At 49.4% G+C, this 16,972-nt stretch overlaps 1 protein-coding gene across 1 annotated transcript in view; it reads right to left on the bottom strand.

Moving 5' to 3' along the window:
- The window catches only part of NUP210 (nucleoporin 210kDa), a 115,390-nt gene that overhangs the window by 64,254 nt on the left and 34,164 nt on the right, over nucleotides 1-16,972 (bottom strand). Inside the window, exons 8-15 of the mRNA XM_015566043.1 lie at nucleotides 14,914-15,072; nucleotides 14,280-14,348; nucleotides 12,276-12,382; nucleotides 11,487-11,627; nucleotides 10,289-10,426; nucleotides 8,931-9,086; nucleotides 7,010-7,208; nucleotides 2,303-2,448 (exon numbers count right to left, since the gene is read on the bottom strand). Of these exons, the coding sequence (XP_015421529.1) occupies nucleotides 2,303-2,448; nucleotides 7,010-7,208; nucleotides 8,931-9,086; nucleotides 10,289-10,426; nucleotides 11,487-11,627; nucleotides 12,276-12,382; nucleotides 14,280-14,348; nucleotides 14,914-15,072 (1,115 nt within the window). The remainder of the gene's footprint in view (nucleotides 1-2,302; nucleotides 2,449-7,009; nucleotides 7,209-8,930; nucleotides 9,087-10,288; nucleotides 10,427-11,486; nucleotides 11,628-12,275; nucleotides 12,383-14,279; nucleotides 14,349-14,913; nucleotides 15,073-16,972) is intronic.

Below are 16,972 nucleotides of genomic sequence, written 5' to 3'. Positions count from 1 at the left end.
CTTGTTCATTTTAAATAAAACAACCCTTCTCAAATAATTAAAATAGAACCACTCCTCTTCTGGATATGAATGAAGGTGAAGGAAACAAAACACTAACTTGAAAAGATTTCTGCACCCTCATATTCACTGCAGCATTATTTACAATAGCTAAGACATAAAAACAACCTAAGTATCCACTGATGAATGAGTGGATAAAGAAAATATGCTTCATATATACAATGGAATATTATTCAGCCATAAAAAAAAATCCTGCCATTTGCAACATCATGCACAGACCGTGAGGGCATTATTCTGTGACATAAGTCAGACAGAAAAGACATATAGTATATGATATCACTTATATTTGGAATAAAAAACAAATGAACAACTCATAGATACAGAACACACATTGATGACTGCAAGGGTGAAAAAGGATTTGGAGGAGAAATGCATAAAGGAAATCTAAACATACAAACTTCCAGTATAAAATAAATTAGTTCTAGGAATGTAATGTACAGCATGGTGACGATAGTTAACAATACTGTATTGCATATTTTATTTTTTAATCCTCACTTGAGGATATTTTTTTCTTCATTGAATTTTAGAAAGAGGAGAATGGAGGGGAAGAGAGAGGGAAACACATCACATCAATCGGTTGCCTCCCGTACAGGCCCTGGCCAGGGCTGGGGATCAAATCCACAACCGAGGTATATGCCCTTGACCAGGAATCTAACCCACAACCCTTAGTTTCATGGATTGACACTCTAACCACTGAGCAAAACCAGCCAGGGCTGTATTACATGCTTTTTAAGCTGCTAATAAAGTATAGCTTAAAAGTTCTCATCACAAGAAAAAAATATTTAACTATGGGTGGTGATGGATGGCAACTAGACTTACTTGGGTGACCATTTCCTGATATATACAAACATTGAATCATTATGTTGTACATAATGCAATGTTATAGGTCAATTATATATACACTGTTATATGTCAATTATACCTCAATTTTTAAAAAAGCTGTCTGTGTTATATCAGGCACTATTTCCAGGGCCAGGGGCTTTGAGATGAAAGATTCTGATGTTACTGAGCTTGCTTTAATGAGTAAGAGTCAGAAACCCAGGTGACCAGAGCTGTCCCAGAGGTTGATGGTGAGTGTCAGGGAATGCAAGCACTGGCTGGGCCTTCAGCCATCCCCTGAAAAAGGAGCCAACTTACCTTCTCTGGGCCTCCTGTGTGAGAAGCACAGTTCAAAGTAAGAAATAGATACATGCACCATCCTGCTTCATAGTAGCTATTGTGTGAAGCCTTCTTTTTTATTCATATATTAATTATTAACCCTCATTGGGCACTCACTACTTCCTAGGCATTGTTTTAAGCCGATTTTGCACATAACTCAGCTAATTCTCACCACAACCCTATGAAGTGGGTACTATATTAGCCCATTTTTACAGGCAGGGAAACTGAGGCCCAGAGAAATTAACCCTTTGTATGCCATTAGCATCTATAGACGCAAGCGAGATAAAAGCATTTTTGGATGCATGGCAGTTAACTGGTTAAATTAGCCAAAGCCCGTGGTCGGCAAACTGTGGCTCATGAGTCACATGCGGCTCTTTGGCCCCTTGAGTGCGGCTGTTCCACAAAATACCATGTGCGGGCGCGCACGTACAGTGCGATTGAAACTTCCTGGCCCATGCACAGAAGTCAGTATTTTGTGGAAGAGCTGGTATTTTGTGAAAGAGCCACACTCAAGGACCCAAAGAGCCGCATGTGGCTCGCAAGCCACGGTTTGCAGAGCCGCAGTTTGCTGACCACTGGCCAAAGCCACAGAACTGGTGTCGGACCTGGATCCAAACTCAGGGTTGGTGTCAACCCTGAGGCAGTGTGCTGTGACCTCAAGTGCTGTAACTGCCACAGATGGACAAAGGGGAACTCAGATGCTTGATGGTTACCTGACAGGCAGGGGGGAAATCCAAACCTGTCCCAGATTCCTGAGGCCTCAGAATTTGCACTCACAAGCCAGGGCCACTGTCCCCATTTGAAGGTTCTGTGGAGACCCTGCAGGGTAACTCTGGAGATCACTAGAATCACCCTCTCTGTCTTAATCCCTGGAGGCCCAGAAAGGGTAACATTTCATCTGCATGGGTATCAGGACTCACTAAGCACTGCTCTTTTACATACTTCCTCATTTCAGCCTGAAACTCAAAGAAAGAGATCGCTGCTCTAAAAGCTATTCTGAATCATCAGGGCTTTAACACAAATTCACCAGAACAAATGAATAATTCCCATCATGGAAGCAGGTGGAGTACAGGGGCCCCAGGCTCACCTTGAGGGGCAGGTAGGCAGCAATGGTGATGCGGGCACTCAGGTGGATGTGGCCATGTTTGTAGCTCACCAGAAGCACAGTGTGCCCCTGGGCCTCGGCTCTTACGCTGACACCGCTGCAGTGCTCAGACCCCGGCTGCAGCCGCCCTGCAAGAAGAGAGCCAGGTAGTCACTCTGAATTTGCCTTTGTTGAAAGACCACACAGGCAGACAGTCCTTTCATCCTGGGTTCGATACACAACCTAATTTTCTAACGTAAAATTATAATTCCCATACCAAACAGTACATCGTCAGAAACATACAGTTCACAATGACCCCCCCCACAATACACACCCCCCATAAACTGAGCACACCTTGTACCCAGGACTGGGATCAAGAAACGTGACCTGTTCCCTGGAATCTCCCATGGACCCTTCGGGTCACTAGCTCCTCCCCAAAGGAGAACCACTGTACTTCTGCTGGCTTCTCTATTTTATATAAAGGGATCCACTGAGCTTACACTCCTTTGTGTCTGCCCTCTTCAACTAAGTTTGGATGGTGAGATCCCTCCTTACGTTATGCATGTTGTAGATCTTTTATCCGTATTTGTATACATGATTCTGTTGTGTGAAGAGATTTCTCCATGCTACTGCAAAGTCCTGGGCTGTTCCCGGGCAGCACAACAGCACACAGCGCTGCTGAGAACATTTATTTTGGTGCATGTTTCTTCAGGTGGACATATTTCAGCCTTTCTGTTGAGTGTGTCCCTAAGAATGCCATATGTGCACCCCTTATCCCTATTGCCTAGGATCATGTGTATGTTCAGCTTTCAACATTCCTGCCTAATACCTTTCCCAAAATGGTTGTAACAAGTTATACTATTTCTAAAGGCCATGCTATATCCCTGCCAATAGTTGGTATTTTCCACCCTTTTAAAAAAAGGCCATTCTAGTGGGAGTATAACAGAGTTCTATTGTTTTCTTTCCAAACTTTTAGAAAAAATTACATTTTGAAACCCCATATTGCCACCCCCTAGATTCTACAATTACCATTTTGCTTTATTTCTGTTATTGTATTATCTATCCATCCCCTACCCATTGACCAATTGATCTTATTTTTTTAACTATATATATTTTTATTGATTTCCAAGAGGAAGGGAGATATAGAAACATCAATGAGAAAGAATCACTGACTGGCTGCCTCCTGCACGCCCCCTACTGGGGTGGGGAGGCGGGGGGGAATCAAGCCTGCAACCCGGGCATATGCCTCTGGTTGGAGTTGAACCTGGGACCCTTCAGTCTGCAGGCTGATGCTCTATCCACTGAGCCAAACCGGCCAGGGCTAGTAATACTAGTTTTACTGAAATATAAATCACATACTGCAGAATCACCCATTTAAAATGCGCATGCAATTCTGTGGTTTTTAACATATTCATGGGGTTGTGCAACTATCGCCATTAATTTTAGAGCATTTCACCCCGAGCAAGAAACTCCATACTCATGAGCAGTCACCCTCCTCCCCTAGATCCCATCCTTGGCAACCACTGCTCTACACTCAGTCTCCACATGGACCGGTTTGCCTCACACTACACATCCACAAACTGCACTCTTCCTGTCTGGCTCGTCTCATGCAGTGTATTTTTTAAACTTGGCCATGCTGCTGCGTGATCAATGGCTTGCTTCCTTTGCATTGCTGAGAAGTTTTCCACTGCCAGGATGTCCTGCAGTCTGCTTATCCATTCACCAGTTGATCAGCATTTGGGTTCTTTCCAGTTTGGAGCAATTAGTCCAAGAGCTGCTGTGGACATCTGAGAACAATCTCCTCCACCCTTAGGACACATTTCAATGCATGCTGTTTCGCCAATGGCCACTGCTGTGTCCACCAAGAAGGGCAGGCCAGAGTCCACAGGCAGAGCTCAGAAGCTCCTGAAAACTGAAACTGCCAAATGGGCCATCTGTGTCCACATTACACAAAAACAACAGGGAAATGATGGATCTGCCTTCCAGTCAGGTACAAGGAGTCAGCACAAACGTTTATCTGGACATGACCCTGAATTATAAGTAGGGAGGTGGGCCCTTTGTAGGAAGATGCTGAAGATGGAGCCCCAAGGGGCTTACTCTGGTTCCACGGACCTGCCCTGGAAAGTGGAGGCCCACCTGCCCCAGCCTGGCAGGAGCCGGAGTGTGCCACATCCTTTCTTGTCTCTAGGCTTACAATACTCTTCCTGCTCCTTGGAATACTCTTCCCATTTCCTCCCAGCCCCATCCTTCAGGTCTCGGCCTTCCTGCACACCTCCAAACTGGTGTAGGCACTTTCTTCAAGCACATCTCTTCTGGGGAACGTGTTTAGTGGGTTCACAGCCAGGAGTGAGACAGAGCCCCCAGGACCCTTGCTCCCACACTGGCACACTGTCCCAGCACCACTCCTGCCCATTGCACCATCTGTCTTACTAGACTGTAAAGGCCATGAAGGTGAGACCACAGCTCTCATGGTAACCAGGGGACCCCAGGGCATAGCACTTGGGAAATGCTCAGTGAACAAAGGGCTAGAAATCAGCTGAGTCTGAGAACAGAGAAAGGGCTGGGGTGGGGACAAGAGCTGTGGGGTTGCCACCCCCAGAGGTCAACCTGGTCAAGCCCAATCCTGGGGGCTCTGTGAAGAAGTTCACAGTAACACCCACAACCCCAAGGGGCTCTTAAGGGGGCTTCCATGATGAGGACATGGCAGAAATGGGATCCCAGTGGCAAGTCCAGCAGGAAGAGGGTGAGGCCCCAAATTACTCAAATGCTGCTGGTAGGGGTGTTGCCTGGGATCCTGGTCGAGCCCTTTCCAAGAACCAAGGCTTGAGCTCCATCAGGTGTGTCTTAACTTGGTCAAGACCAAGGACCTGCACTTAGTAGGGGAGACAGAGAAAGAGAAGGACCCTGTTAACCTAACTGGGATCCTATCAGTCCTCATGTTTCTCTTCCATGAGCCTCCTGTGCCCTAGGGCAGGTGTCACTCAATCTACTGACCCCATCTGGTCCTGAGTCCCACGGATTTCCATGATGCCATTGCCTTTCTACCCTGACGAGGCTTCTCATGTTACCTGGGCCCTACCACAAGCCTCCACAAAGCCACATGTACTCTACATTGGGGGACACTTAAGGAGCTTTCTAAGGGAAATTTTGCTGCCACAGGACTTGTCTCCGCTGCTGTCTTCAGGACCAAACCCCGGCTCTGGGCTGAGGGACATTCATTGTAACCCTCACAGCAGGCAAGGAGCCGGTATCCCCACTTTATACATGAAGAATCCAAGGCTCAGAGAGGTTGGGCAACTCAGCCAATGTTGAAGAAGGGGTGCTCAGACCCAGGAGTGTGGAATTCCAAGGCCTGTCCTTTATTCCTGGACTTCTGGATGCTTACCCAGCGCCTGGGCTGAGCCTGCTGATTCCCTTTCAGGACACCTGTGGGGGACTGGGTGGCAGGCTTCTTCCCTGTCACCAGCGGGGCTCTCTCCCACGCACTAATGTTTTCGCCACCCTAAACTGTTGCCTCGCCAAGAACACTTAAGATCTCCCACAGCTGGTTCTCCTGGATGGTCAGAGAGGACCTGGCATAGCTTGTCCTTCCTCTGCGCAGCTCTGAGTTCACAGGGCTCCATGGGTAGCCACGCTGCGATGCTGGTGTGGAAAGCTGCTCAGCACCTCAGGCCACTCTACAAACACCTCTGCCAACTGGGCTTCCCAGACCCATCAGGATCAAGCCACACTGCTCTGCTCACAGACCGTCAGTGGCTCCCCACTGCCTGGACACTGAGGTCCAAACCCTCCAGTGCCCTCCACAATTCAGGATTCAACAAGTTCAGCCATTCCAGGTCCACTGTGTGTGCCCACATCCCTGGACATGCCCACCTCAGGAGCCCCACCCACTGAATGCTGTTTCCTGTTTCCCTGTTACTTCCACCCCTGCTCAAACCTTACTCCTTTTCAATGGCTCAATAGTCCTTGCTTTTCTTCATCTGCACATCGAAGAGGAGCTCCCTGCTGCCCCTGAGCTAATTTCCCTGAAAAGCCCACTTTTTGGAGGACTGAGGCTTCAGATCAGTATCCCAGACATACTCGGATCTGCATACCATCACACCCTGTGCCCTTTGTGACCTTGAATGGCTACACAGCTTCAGTCTCTTTATCTGACACATGGCCCAACACCAGTTCCTCCTCCTGTGATGGTTGTGAAGTCTAAGGAGGGCATACACAGAGGCTCATTTACCTGTCCCTGGCAGGGCTGACACCCTATAAATGAACAAGCTTCCACTGACACCAACACCACTGACACCACCACCCCCCAAACCCTGCATGGGGCGCTGATGGCTCTGGTGGGCTAGACCACACATGTCTCAAAGGTGTTTCGATTCTGTCCCTAACCAAATCCCCTTATCAACAGTGTATTCTGAGCATCTACTACAGTCCAGGTGCTGCAATAGGCACTGTGACATGCAATTCTATTTAGTATGATACTGCATTAGAGATGTGGAAACAGGCTGAGAGAGCACAGTGACACAATAGGTCACATGGCAGGTAAGATCCAAATCAGACCATTGCTGGTGGAGCACAAGGAGACAAATGCTATTTCTCATGCTGTGACCCCTGCTGCCTCAAGCCCTCTATTTAGGAGCCTAGAGCAGCCCATGTTGAACACAAGGCGTCAACCCACTGCTATCTGGCACCTGCTCATCCGTGCTAATTTACCTGGAAGCAGCTGGAATACGCCCTGGTTCTCCACCTCAACCACTAAGTCTAAGTGGGAGCAGTCGCTCAGAGTGACCACCTCGTTGGCCCTGCCGGGCATTAGGCCATTGATCCTTATGGGCAGCTCCAGGGTCTGGCCCACTCGTGCCTCCACTTGGCATGGGGTGAACTCCATGCTTCGGGGCTCAATCACATACACCTGGAAGACAGGGAATTGATTAGGTTATCAGGCTCCATGGGAGAGGAAAGGCCTGCTGCTCGGATTTACTAACAGTACTGTGTGCTGGGTACCAACTATATATCAGTGAGAAGACCAAGCCTGAGGGTCATGCGGGTGTGTGCTGGGGACTGAGGTAATGTTCAGGGATAGAGCTGTCAGGGAAAACCTCTCTGAAAAGGTGATGTAGGCTTAGATCTGAGAGCCACAAAAGTCTGGAGGAAAGACATTCTTGGAAAAGAGATGGTCCGAGCAAAGATCCTGAGGCATGTACCACCTCAGCACATCGGAAAAATATAAAGAAGGCAGTGTACAGGGTGAGAGAGCCATCATCAAGAACAATGAATCTTTGCCCAGCAGGTGTGGCTCAGTGGATTGAGTGTCGACCTATGAACCAGGTGGTCACAGTTCTATTCCCAGTCAGGGCATATGCCCAGGTGTAAGCTCGATCCCCAGTGTGGGGCACACAGGAGGCAGTCTATCAATGATTCTCCCATCATTGATATTTCTATCACTCTCCCTCTCCCTTCCTCTCTGAAATCAATAAAAACATTTTTTAAAAAACAACAATCTTTGTATAAACAAAACTTACCAGACTCCAGGTTTAGTTAGGAGAATATTGCTAACTCACTGACTCCTCTCAGTCTCCTTGTTAAGAAGGTTCTAATACCAACCTCAACACTTGATGAAGAAACTGGCATGGAAGGTTAAAGAACCTATCTGGGCTGAAGCATGGTGGTGTCTGGCCCAGGCAGTCCAGCCCCGAGAGCCAGGCTCTAACCATTATACACTGCCCATCAGGGAATTGTCCTCGGCTTTTGGCTGAGTAACTGTGCGGAAGGTGGCACATTTACTGAGATGAAGAAGCTTGGGAGATGGGGAGGGGCAAGGTGGTTAGAGTTTATCTAAATATTTCACAATTATGCTGTAGCTAAAGGGTCTCCATTACAACCCTCTTCATATGAAACTTAGATAAATTTTAAGGTAGGGATGTGTGTGTTTGTGTGACAATAAAAAGACAAAATAGCCTATCAACAATATCCCAAATAATATAAGAGAAGATCAGTATTAGACACATCATGAATGGACCTTCAATTTCTGCCCTAAGTGAAGTAATGAAAGGGTCAGGGAGGAAGGAAAGAAGTGGGGTCAGGAGGCCACCAGGCTCAGCTGCAGATGACCACTCTCACCTGTGGCCTTTGCTGAGTGACTTGATCCCACATCACTTGGGGTCAAAAGCCAGGTGTGGAGCCTTGGGAAAGGGGACTCCTGTCTGTATCTGAACAAGAAGCAGAGCAGAGGCTGGGCCGGGTCTCCTGGAGTCCTGGGCTTTCCTTTCACTGGGCACTTACAACCTGACAGCGACCCTTCCAATTTGGAGAGTTGTATGTTTTAGGTCTGGCAAATGTTCTAGAATGACTCATTTGGTTATCTCCTGTGTTCTGTGTTCTCTGGTCTCCACTCGAAAAACTCCAGCTATGTTGACCCTGGCCCTTCTGGTCCCATCCCCTGCCTGGTGTGGGATGCCATTCCCATCTCCCTGATGCAGCTGGGAGCTCCTCAAGGGCAGGGGTAGGGCCTGATCCACTACCACTTCACCTGTTGCCAACACTAAGTATAAGACCAAGGGCTAAAGGGTGATTCTGAATTAAGCCTGAGGCCTAGACATCACCCCCTGGGCTGTCCTGGCCCCTGAGGTCTCACCTTCATCTCCCCAAAATGGAGCGGGTTCTGAACATCATGAGCCTGGATCACACTGAGTCCCATGTCACTGCCTGTGGTCATCAGACCCTTGACAGTGACTGTGGCAACCACGTAGTTTGATGAAGACCAACTGAAGTTCCCACTCCCGCCATGGGCCTAGGGGAAAAAAATCATCATCTAATCAGTACACCCGCATGGCCTCTCTCTGCTTCACACACACCCACTCACATTCACCCCCACTCACACCTACTCACACTCACAGGTCAGTGTCCCCCACTGCAAGGAAAAACATGTCATCCACCCCATGCCTGACTAGAGGCTGACTCCACGCCTCGCTCTCTCCACTCTACCCCGGTCTAATCCTCACATTCTAGGGACCTTGTGGCTGACATACACATACCCACATGTCCATGACAGTGGTCCCAGAGCCCAGGGGTACCCCCCAGAGCCCAGGCTGGAATGGATGGACCCTAGGCCATGGGGCCCGGTGCAGGATGCTGCCTCTGACCAGACACAAGGCTCCCTCCCAGCACACACCCCTGCCCACTCCTAGCCATCTGCCATAAAGTAAACAACAGTCCGACAGCTCCCAAGAACAGGGGCCACCACCTTAGAACCCAAGAGGGGCCAGGACGGTGACACACCTGGCAGTGGGCACCAGTGCACAGACAGGACACCTGCCATCACTGCCAGGGAGGTGGGGACTGATAGGGAACATGCTGCCCTCAAGGGCTCAAAAGGCCCAAAGGAATCAATCAGTCCATGCTGACAAATGCCCAAAGAACACTTGGTAAATAACAGGGTTGGAGACATTTTCTCTTACATTTCAATTTTTTCTCTACAAATATTTACACTGCTTTGGGAAAACAATTTTTTTACAAAAACAAATGTATGTGGCCTTGGCCAGGTAGCTCAGTTGGTTAAAACATTGTCTCAATACATTAAGGTTGTAGGTTCGATCCCTGGTCAGGGCACATACAAGAATCAACCAATGAATGCATAAATAAACAACAAATCAATGTTTCTGTCTTTTCTTCATTCTTCTTCCCTTCCTCTCTTTCTAAAATCAATAATTTAAAAAAAACACCAAATGCATATGGAAGTTATATCGGTATTCCAGGTTTTCTTTATTTTGCTTTACTTTCTATTTTTCAGGGTTTTTTTTTTCCTGATTATCAAAATTTACAGCTGTGATAGAAACCTCAGAAATAAAGAATAAAGACTCTCTGATTTCAAATTCTCTCCAGCCCCTAGAACACAACCTAGAAGATAATATGAGATGAAACACAATGTCCTAAAAGTCTCAATCCCATGGAAACGCCCAAAGGAGTGCAGCCAGACTTGGGGCTCCCAGTTACCTTGATCACGTACTGATAGGCGCCTGTCTTTGGTTGCCACGGAAACGTCAAGATGCTGGGATAGAGGGTGATGGGGATGTGAATTTCCACCTCCTGCTGGTTCCACACAGGCACTTGTAACATGTGGACCCCTCCATCCTACAAGGGGATGAAGGTGCCCCACATCACCAGACAACCAGGTTGCAGCAGTTTTCCCAGTCAAGCAGACCCCTATCCCTCCCTGGGGATCAGACACGAAGGGGGAGTGGGAAGGAAATGCCAGATAACCTGCAGCCTCTCCATCTCCTTGGAGATGGCTTTGTGTGGCTCTATAATGTCCACTGAAGTAAATGCTGCTTGACTTCATCCTCAGGGACCCCCTGACAGAATGGATGTGGGTATCCCCACTTGACAATGGGAAAACTGAGGTGTGGTATGCTAAAGCAACTCGCCCAAAGCCCAAAGGGAAGATTTGGGTAGGAATTGCAGTGTGGTTGACATGCCATTTCTTTCTACTGCCTCTTAGAGGTTGGTGCAGGGTAGGCAGATGAGAACAGTCATGCCAATGTTCCCATCAGTAAAGAATTACTCCCACCTAAAACTGATTGGCCTTTTAAGTACAGGAAAAAATGAAAAGACTTTGAAGCTGGGGAGAGATTAACCAAAAAACGTATATGCATATATTCATAGCCCATGGACACAAACAATAGTACCATGAAGGTCTTGGGGTTGGGGGAGGGGGGAGGTTGAGGGGTGGAGGAGATCAACAGGAAAAAGGGGACATCTGTAATACTCTCAATGATAAAGATAAATTTAAAAAATATGTATATGTAAAAACTTTAAAAATAAAAGAGACTTTGAAGGACCCACAGCCAAAACAGCCAAAGGGATGCTGGTGGCTCCTGGTTGGTGCAGCTGGATGCAGGGGCCCAACACTGTTCCTCAGCAAGAGTTCTGGCCTCTTCCCAAAGGTGCAGGCTCACTCTTACAGGGGCTGGCAGAGGAGAGGGCCTCTGGCCTGGTGAGGACAGGTGACAGGAAGAGCCCAAAGCCGCCCCAGACATCCTTTGTGAGGCCAGAGAGAGAGGGACCCTCAAGGAACCTGTGAGAGGAACACACAGGCCGAACTTGGGTCTCTGACTCCCCAGGGCTCCCATCCAGCCTGGGTGAACACTTCTGCCTGTGGGGCACAGAAGGTGGACATGGGGCGCCGACTTACCTGATCTACCACGGAGGTGAGGGATGCCTCCACAGCCGTCTGGCCTCTCTTTATTGGCCTGACCTGATGGGATGACCCATTCTTTGAAGAAGAGAGCACCTCAAAGAACTCAGAGGGAAGTGCAGTTTCAATGCGGATGTTCTGGAAGGCGAGGCAGGGTGGGTGAGAGGTGCTTCTCAGACAACCCAGGAAAGTCAGATGCAGGCCAGAAGCCATGTGACCTGAAAGCAGCAGTCAGGCCAAGCGAAGGGCCCTGAGGCTCGCAGGCCTCCAAAAGCCAGCAGACAAGCTGGACAAAGCCCACGCTGGCCTTGACCCCTCCCAGGCTTCCCTCCCTGCCTGACCTGATGACCCAGTGCTCCTGCTATAGTTACCCCGTGGGGCTACTGGGAGCGAAAAGCCTGCAGTCAGCTTTCATAGGTCCTGAGGTCCCAGCAAGGACACCACCAAATACAGTAAAGGACATTGAAACCCTTATAGCTAATCACAGCTGGCAGACACCACCTCCTCACCACCACTTCCTCAACCCTGCTGCCTGCAGCCTCCTCTCCCGCCCAGCTCTGTGGGAGTGAGTCTGTGGGGTGCAGATGTACAGGTGTACTGGTCCTTGAGATGCCCCAGGGATCCCACACAGTGCCTCCTGTAGGCCTAACAGTACCACTAGGAAGTTCCTGAACTCAGCCTGCCTGTATGGGGATCCCTGTTCTTTGCGGGCAGCTCATTTAGAAGCTATCCCACCTCCCCATCCCTGCCCCCATCCCTACCCCAGGACCCTAGGCAGGCACTCACATCTGATGGGTAGACCTTGTTGCCAGACTTATCAAGCACGTCAATGGTAATTTCATATACGCGTCCAGTCTCCAGCACCCACCTGTCACCAGGGTGGACTGTGAACCCTGTAAGAAAGGCAAGTGGCAGCATCTGATGACTCAGGCCACAGGGACATACAGGATAGGACCAAGCACCATTAGCACGAGGGCCCACACTGCTTACCTGGAGGCCCCACAACCACCTATCTGGAAGGGCCCAGACCACTTACCTGAAGAGACATACAAATGCTCAACTTAAAGGTACCTACAACCACTCACCTGGACGACTCACATCTACTTACCTGGAGGGCCCACAACTATCTACTTGGAAGGGCTTAGACCACTCAATTGGAGAGACCTATAACTGCTCACTGGAAGGGCCCCATAGCACTCACCTAGATAGCCCACAACCGCTCACCTATATTCCTCCATGGAAAAAGTCCAGCTGTTAATGACTGTGGGATCTGATGCTGGGCTTCAGCTCTGAGCCCTACAAACCTGAACTGATCTCTAAGATTCCCCAAGACAATCCCACACTTGACTGCTCAGTACTCACTCAAACTTGACCCTGTCCATAGTAAGTCAAAAATCCCATACTGATATATACTCTGAATACACAGTAGGCCCACTCTGAATCCATGTGAGTCTATACTCTGAACCCATAGTAGGTCTATGCTCTGATACCACAGGGGGTCTACAGTCTGAATCCACAGTAAGGCTATACTCTGACTCCACAGTGAGGCTATACGCTGACTCCACAGCGAGGCTATACCCTGAATCTACAGTAGGTATATGCTCTGAATCCACAGTGGGTCTACACTCTGAGTCCACGGTGAGGCTATACTCTGAGTCTACCCTAGGGCTGCACTCTGAACCCACATTGTATCTACATTCTAAATGCACAGGTTTGCGTGAGGCCTGGCACTGGGTACGCTCCCCGAGTGAGCCTGCACTGCTTCCAGGTCCCCTGCTTTGTTCCCACTATAGATGCCACACCAGCTGCCTGCTGCCCCCTGTAATGCTATGTGCTTTCTCACCTCCACACCATTACCCATGCTGCTCTCTGAACCATGATGACCCACCAGCAAAAGCAGCTTCTTAGAAAAGGCCTGCCTCAATTAGCATATCCCTGAAGCCTTTCTCTGCACTCTCATTAACCCTCCCAGCTGTCCTGTCACTGCCTGCTGTGCTGGCCTCTCCCCACAACACCAAGCACCAAGAATCCTGTCTGCCTTCTGGAATACCCTGCCCAGCATAGACGAGACAGCTGGGAGATGCCAAGGAGGCATTTGTAAGTAAGTGGAGCTCCTAAGACATGCAGGGCCATCCTGCCTGGTGTCACCATATCATCCACAGAGGTCTGCACCAAACAGCAATCTGACATGGCAGCACACAAGAAAACTTTGGGGTTGCTGCACCATGTCACTGCACTCAACAGGTGAGCAAACCCAGACCAAAAGAAGTGTTGCGTTGGTGACCCGGAGTGTCCTGGACGCATCTCAAGTCCTCATCTGTCATGGCAGCTCCCAGGCACTGGCTGTACCCATGGCTATGGGTTCCTCCCCTCCTCCTGACAAAAGTCTCCCCTTCCTCCCCAAGGAGACATCTACCAACTATCATGGTACCTCAGGGGCCCTTCTCACCTCCAAATGTCCATGGCCATCATCAGGTCTGGACAGAGCCCTGCTATGAAAGCCAGCAAGAGACAAAGCCCTTCCCCACTCTACCCTATCCCATTTCTCTCCCTGACGAGCTGGCCACCTCCCTGACCCCATCTAGCCTCTGACAGATTCTGGGTTCGGACAGGGGAAGGACTGAGGAGCAGCCCGGGCAAGGGCAGGTGGGTGCTGATGGCCCCAGGCCTCCCAGCTGGTCGAGCTGGTCAGAGTGAAGCATCCTCTGGGGAGTTGTTACTTTTATTTTATTTTCCTAACTCATATAATAAAAAAGAACAGCATCCAGGACCTAGGATGCCCACACTCACCCAAGTATCCGGGTTCCACCACGTAGATGGTGCTGTTAGGTAACCTGGAAGCACCCTGCATACGGATGCCTGAATTCCTCATTAAGGAACAAAACATAAGGTGGTAAGTAAACCAGCTGGCAGGCTTCAGCATGGGTAGGACGGCTCCCATCACCCACCACATGGACAGAGGAGGGAGGGAAACTTCCCTGCCTGGTGTCAAGTGGGGCAGAGCCGTTTCCAGAATCAGAGCCACTCTGTGCTTCCTACACCAGCAAAGGGGGTCTCTGCAGAGGACACTGGAGGCACACAGACACCCCAACAAGTCTGAGACAAGGGATGACACCATTGTGGAAACAGCTTCAGCCAGCCCCTTAGAAGAGATCGCAGGCATTCTGGAGTTAGGAGTGAGGCTCCAGGCCCACAACCAGCTCCCATGCGGGAGCTTCTCCAGTGAGTCACCCACAGAGGTGAGCAATCTTTCTGATTTTCAGACCTTGAGGGAAAACAGGTCTATTTTTAGCCTAGCCCAGCTTCCCCTTCCAAACAGCAGATCCCCTGAGCATAGGACATGCATCGGGCATGCTGGTCTGAGGAAAGGATAATCCCCGCACTGAGGACTTGCATGGGGCGTGCCGGCCCGAGGAAAGGATACTCTTGTAGGCCAGGACCAGGCTGCTCTGTCCCAGCTGCACGGCAGTGACCGTCGTTGTGTCCTGAGCCAAGACAGCCACAGGCCGGCTGGGGTCTCCCGTAGGGCCCTGGATGTGGTCTTGAAGCTGCAGTTGGTACTGATCTGAAGGCATTGAGAGTTCTGGCCACCGAAACCCAAAGAGAGCCAGGTGGGAGAGAGGGAGCGAGAAGATAGAAAACGTCAGGAGCCAATGTGTCAACCGCACCCTGAATCCCTGCTGCCAGTACAGCTACATGATATTTTTTTGCTTATTTTTTTTTAGTATTATTTCCCATGCCTGTGGAGAAAGCTGACACTCTTCATGAATCCTAGAGGCAATCAGCTTTTTGAGGCTGCCAAATGCTGCTTTTTAAAATTTAGCACAGCCTCTGTCACAGGGCCTCCTGCTTGCGGAGTATCAAGGCCCTTTTGTGTTCACTGCAGAAGTGCACTCTGCTGCACCGAGAGTCCGGATGGGGCTCCCTGGGCTGGGTATCCTCTGAAAGTTTCCAGAAAAGGTGCCGGTCCGTGGTGTGCCACATGCTTTGGGGAGCTGAGTCTAGAATATGCAAAGAATCTTCTCTGTTGCTAATCCTGACCATCATCAATACTTCCCTGCTCCATGCTGTGTTGTGGAGAGAACAAGCTCAGTGGGGCCAGGATGAAAACAATTTCCCTGGGAAATAACAGCTGACAGAACCTACCCTCTCTGTCAATCTCCTGCACAAGCCCTTTTGATCTAAGTGGCTACTGCTGACCAGGAAACCAAGATGGTGTGGGACTGAGCCAACGTTCTCCTAGTATGTGCACATTACCCTATGTTGTCCCTCAGCAACCCTTGAAATAGGCACTCCCAATGCCTGTATCTCGAGATGGGAGTGCTGTGGAAATGAGTGCTGTGGAAATGAAATGAGAAGCTTGGGAGTGGTCCCACAGACCTGGGACTGAGACCACCGAGTCTCGAGTCTCGCCACTCTGACACGCCCTCTTCGCCAGTTTCCTGTCAAGTAACCCACTCACCAAGGCCAGCAGGAGTGGCCATGTTTCAGCCATCCAGCAAGAGATGAAAGAGGCCATAGAGAATGCAGGACAACTTCCCTGCTCAGCCCTGGGAGAAATTTCAGCTGGAGCAGCCTTCAGAATGAATCTGAAGGAAGGCCACTTGCCCATTTCCTGTACTGGGGAATCTTTTGTGTGTTCTGGCTAGTCCCCAAGATTCTACCCTAGAGCAGAGGGTTCTCAACGTGTGGTCCCTGGACCAGCAGCCTTACCTGGGAACCTCACATAGTGGGCCCCTGGGGATGGGGATCTGCTGAAGCAAACTCAGGGGTGGCCCCAGTGCTGTGAACAGGCCCGCCAGGTGATTCTGGCCTAGGGCTGAGTCACTTAAAGTGCATATACTGCTCATTTCCTTGCCTCTAACTGGGGAGTCCGGCAGCGCTGTTGTGATTTGAGCGGACTATGCACCAGTGTTCAGCATGTGGCCACAGTGTGTCACGGATGCAGGTCATAGTAAAATTAGATGGTGCCACTGCTCACTCAGTAGGGCAGCTTTCCTTTATGCTGCTTTATGAAGCACTAGCTGCCTCCCTGTCTAAAATTCCCCAAATGAATATACTGACTCTCGAGGGACCTTGCACAACTCAGACATAACTACCGTATTTGCCGGCGTATAAGACGACTGGGCGTATAAGACGACCCCCTAACATTTCCACTCAAAAGACAGAGTTTGTTATATACTGGCCGTATAAGACTACCCCCTCTTCCGCACACCTTCCACACACCAAATAAAAGGTAAAACAATATCAGATTTGATTTTAACATTTTAATTTATATTCAAATGCTTATGACATGCAGGAAAACTGTCACAAGGCTGTATGTAATCAAACATATACATAAAACAGTGCAAGTTTATTACCGGTAAACATACCGGTAATTCACTAAAGAAAACACACTCTATAGACTGGTACCATAGATGCTTCTCAGGAACACAGGCAAGCAGCCCACAACCTAGAGGGACTGTCAATGATAGAAGTAAGAT

The sequence above is a fragment of the Myotis davidii genome, unplaced genomic scaffold (assembly GCF_000327345.1).
Source record: "Myotis davidii unplaced genomic scaffold, ASM32734v1 scaffold282, whole genome shotgun sequence".
Classification (NCBI taxonomy): Eukaryota; Metazoa; Chordata; class Mammalia; order Chiroptera; family Vespertilionidae; genus Myotis; species Myotis davidii.
This window is presented reverse-complemented; position numbering and strand designations above follow the sequence as displayed.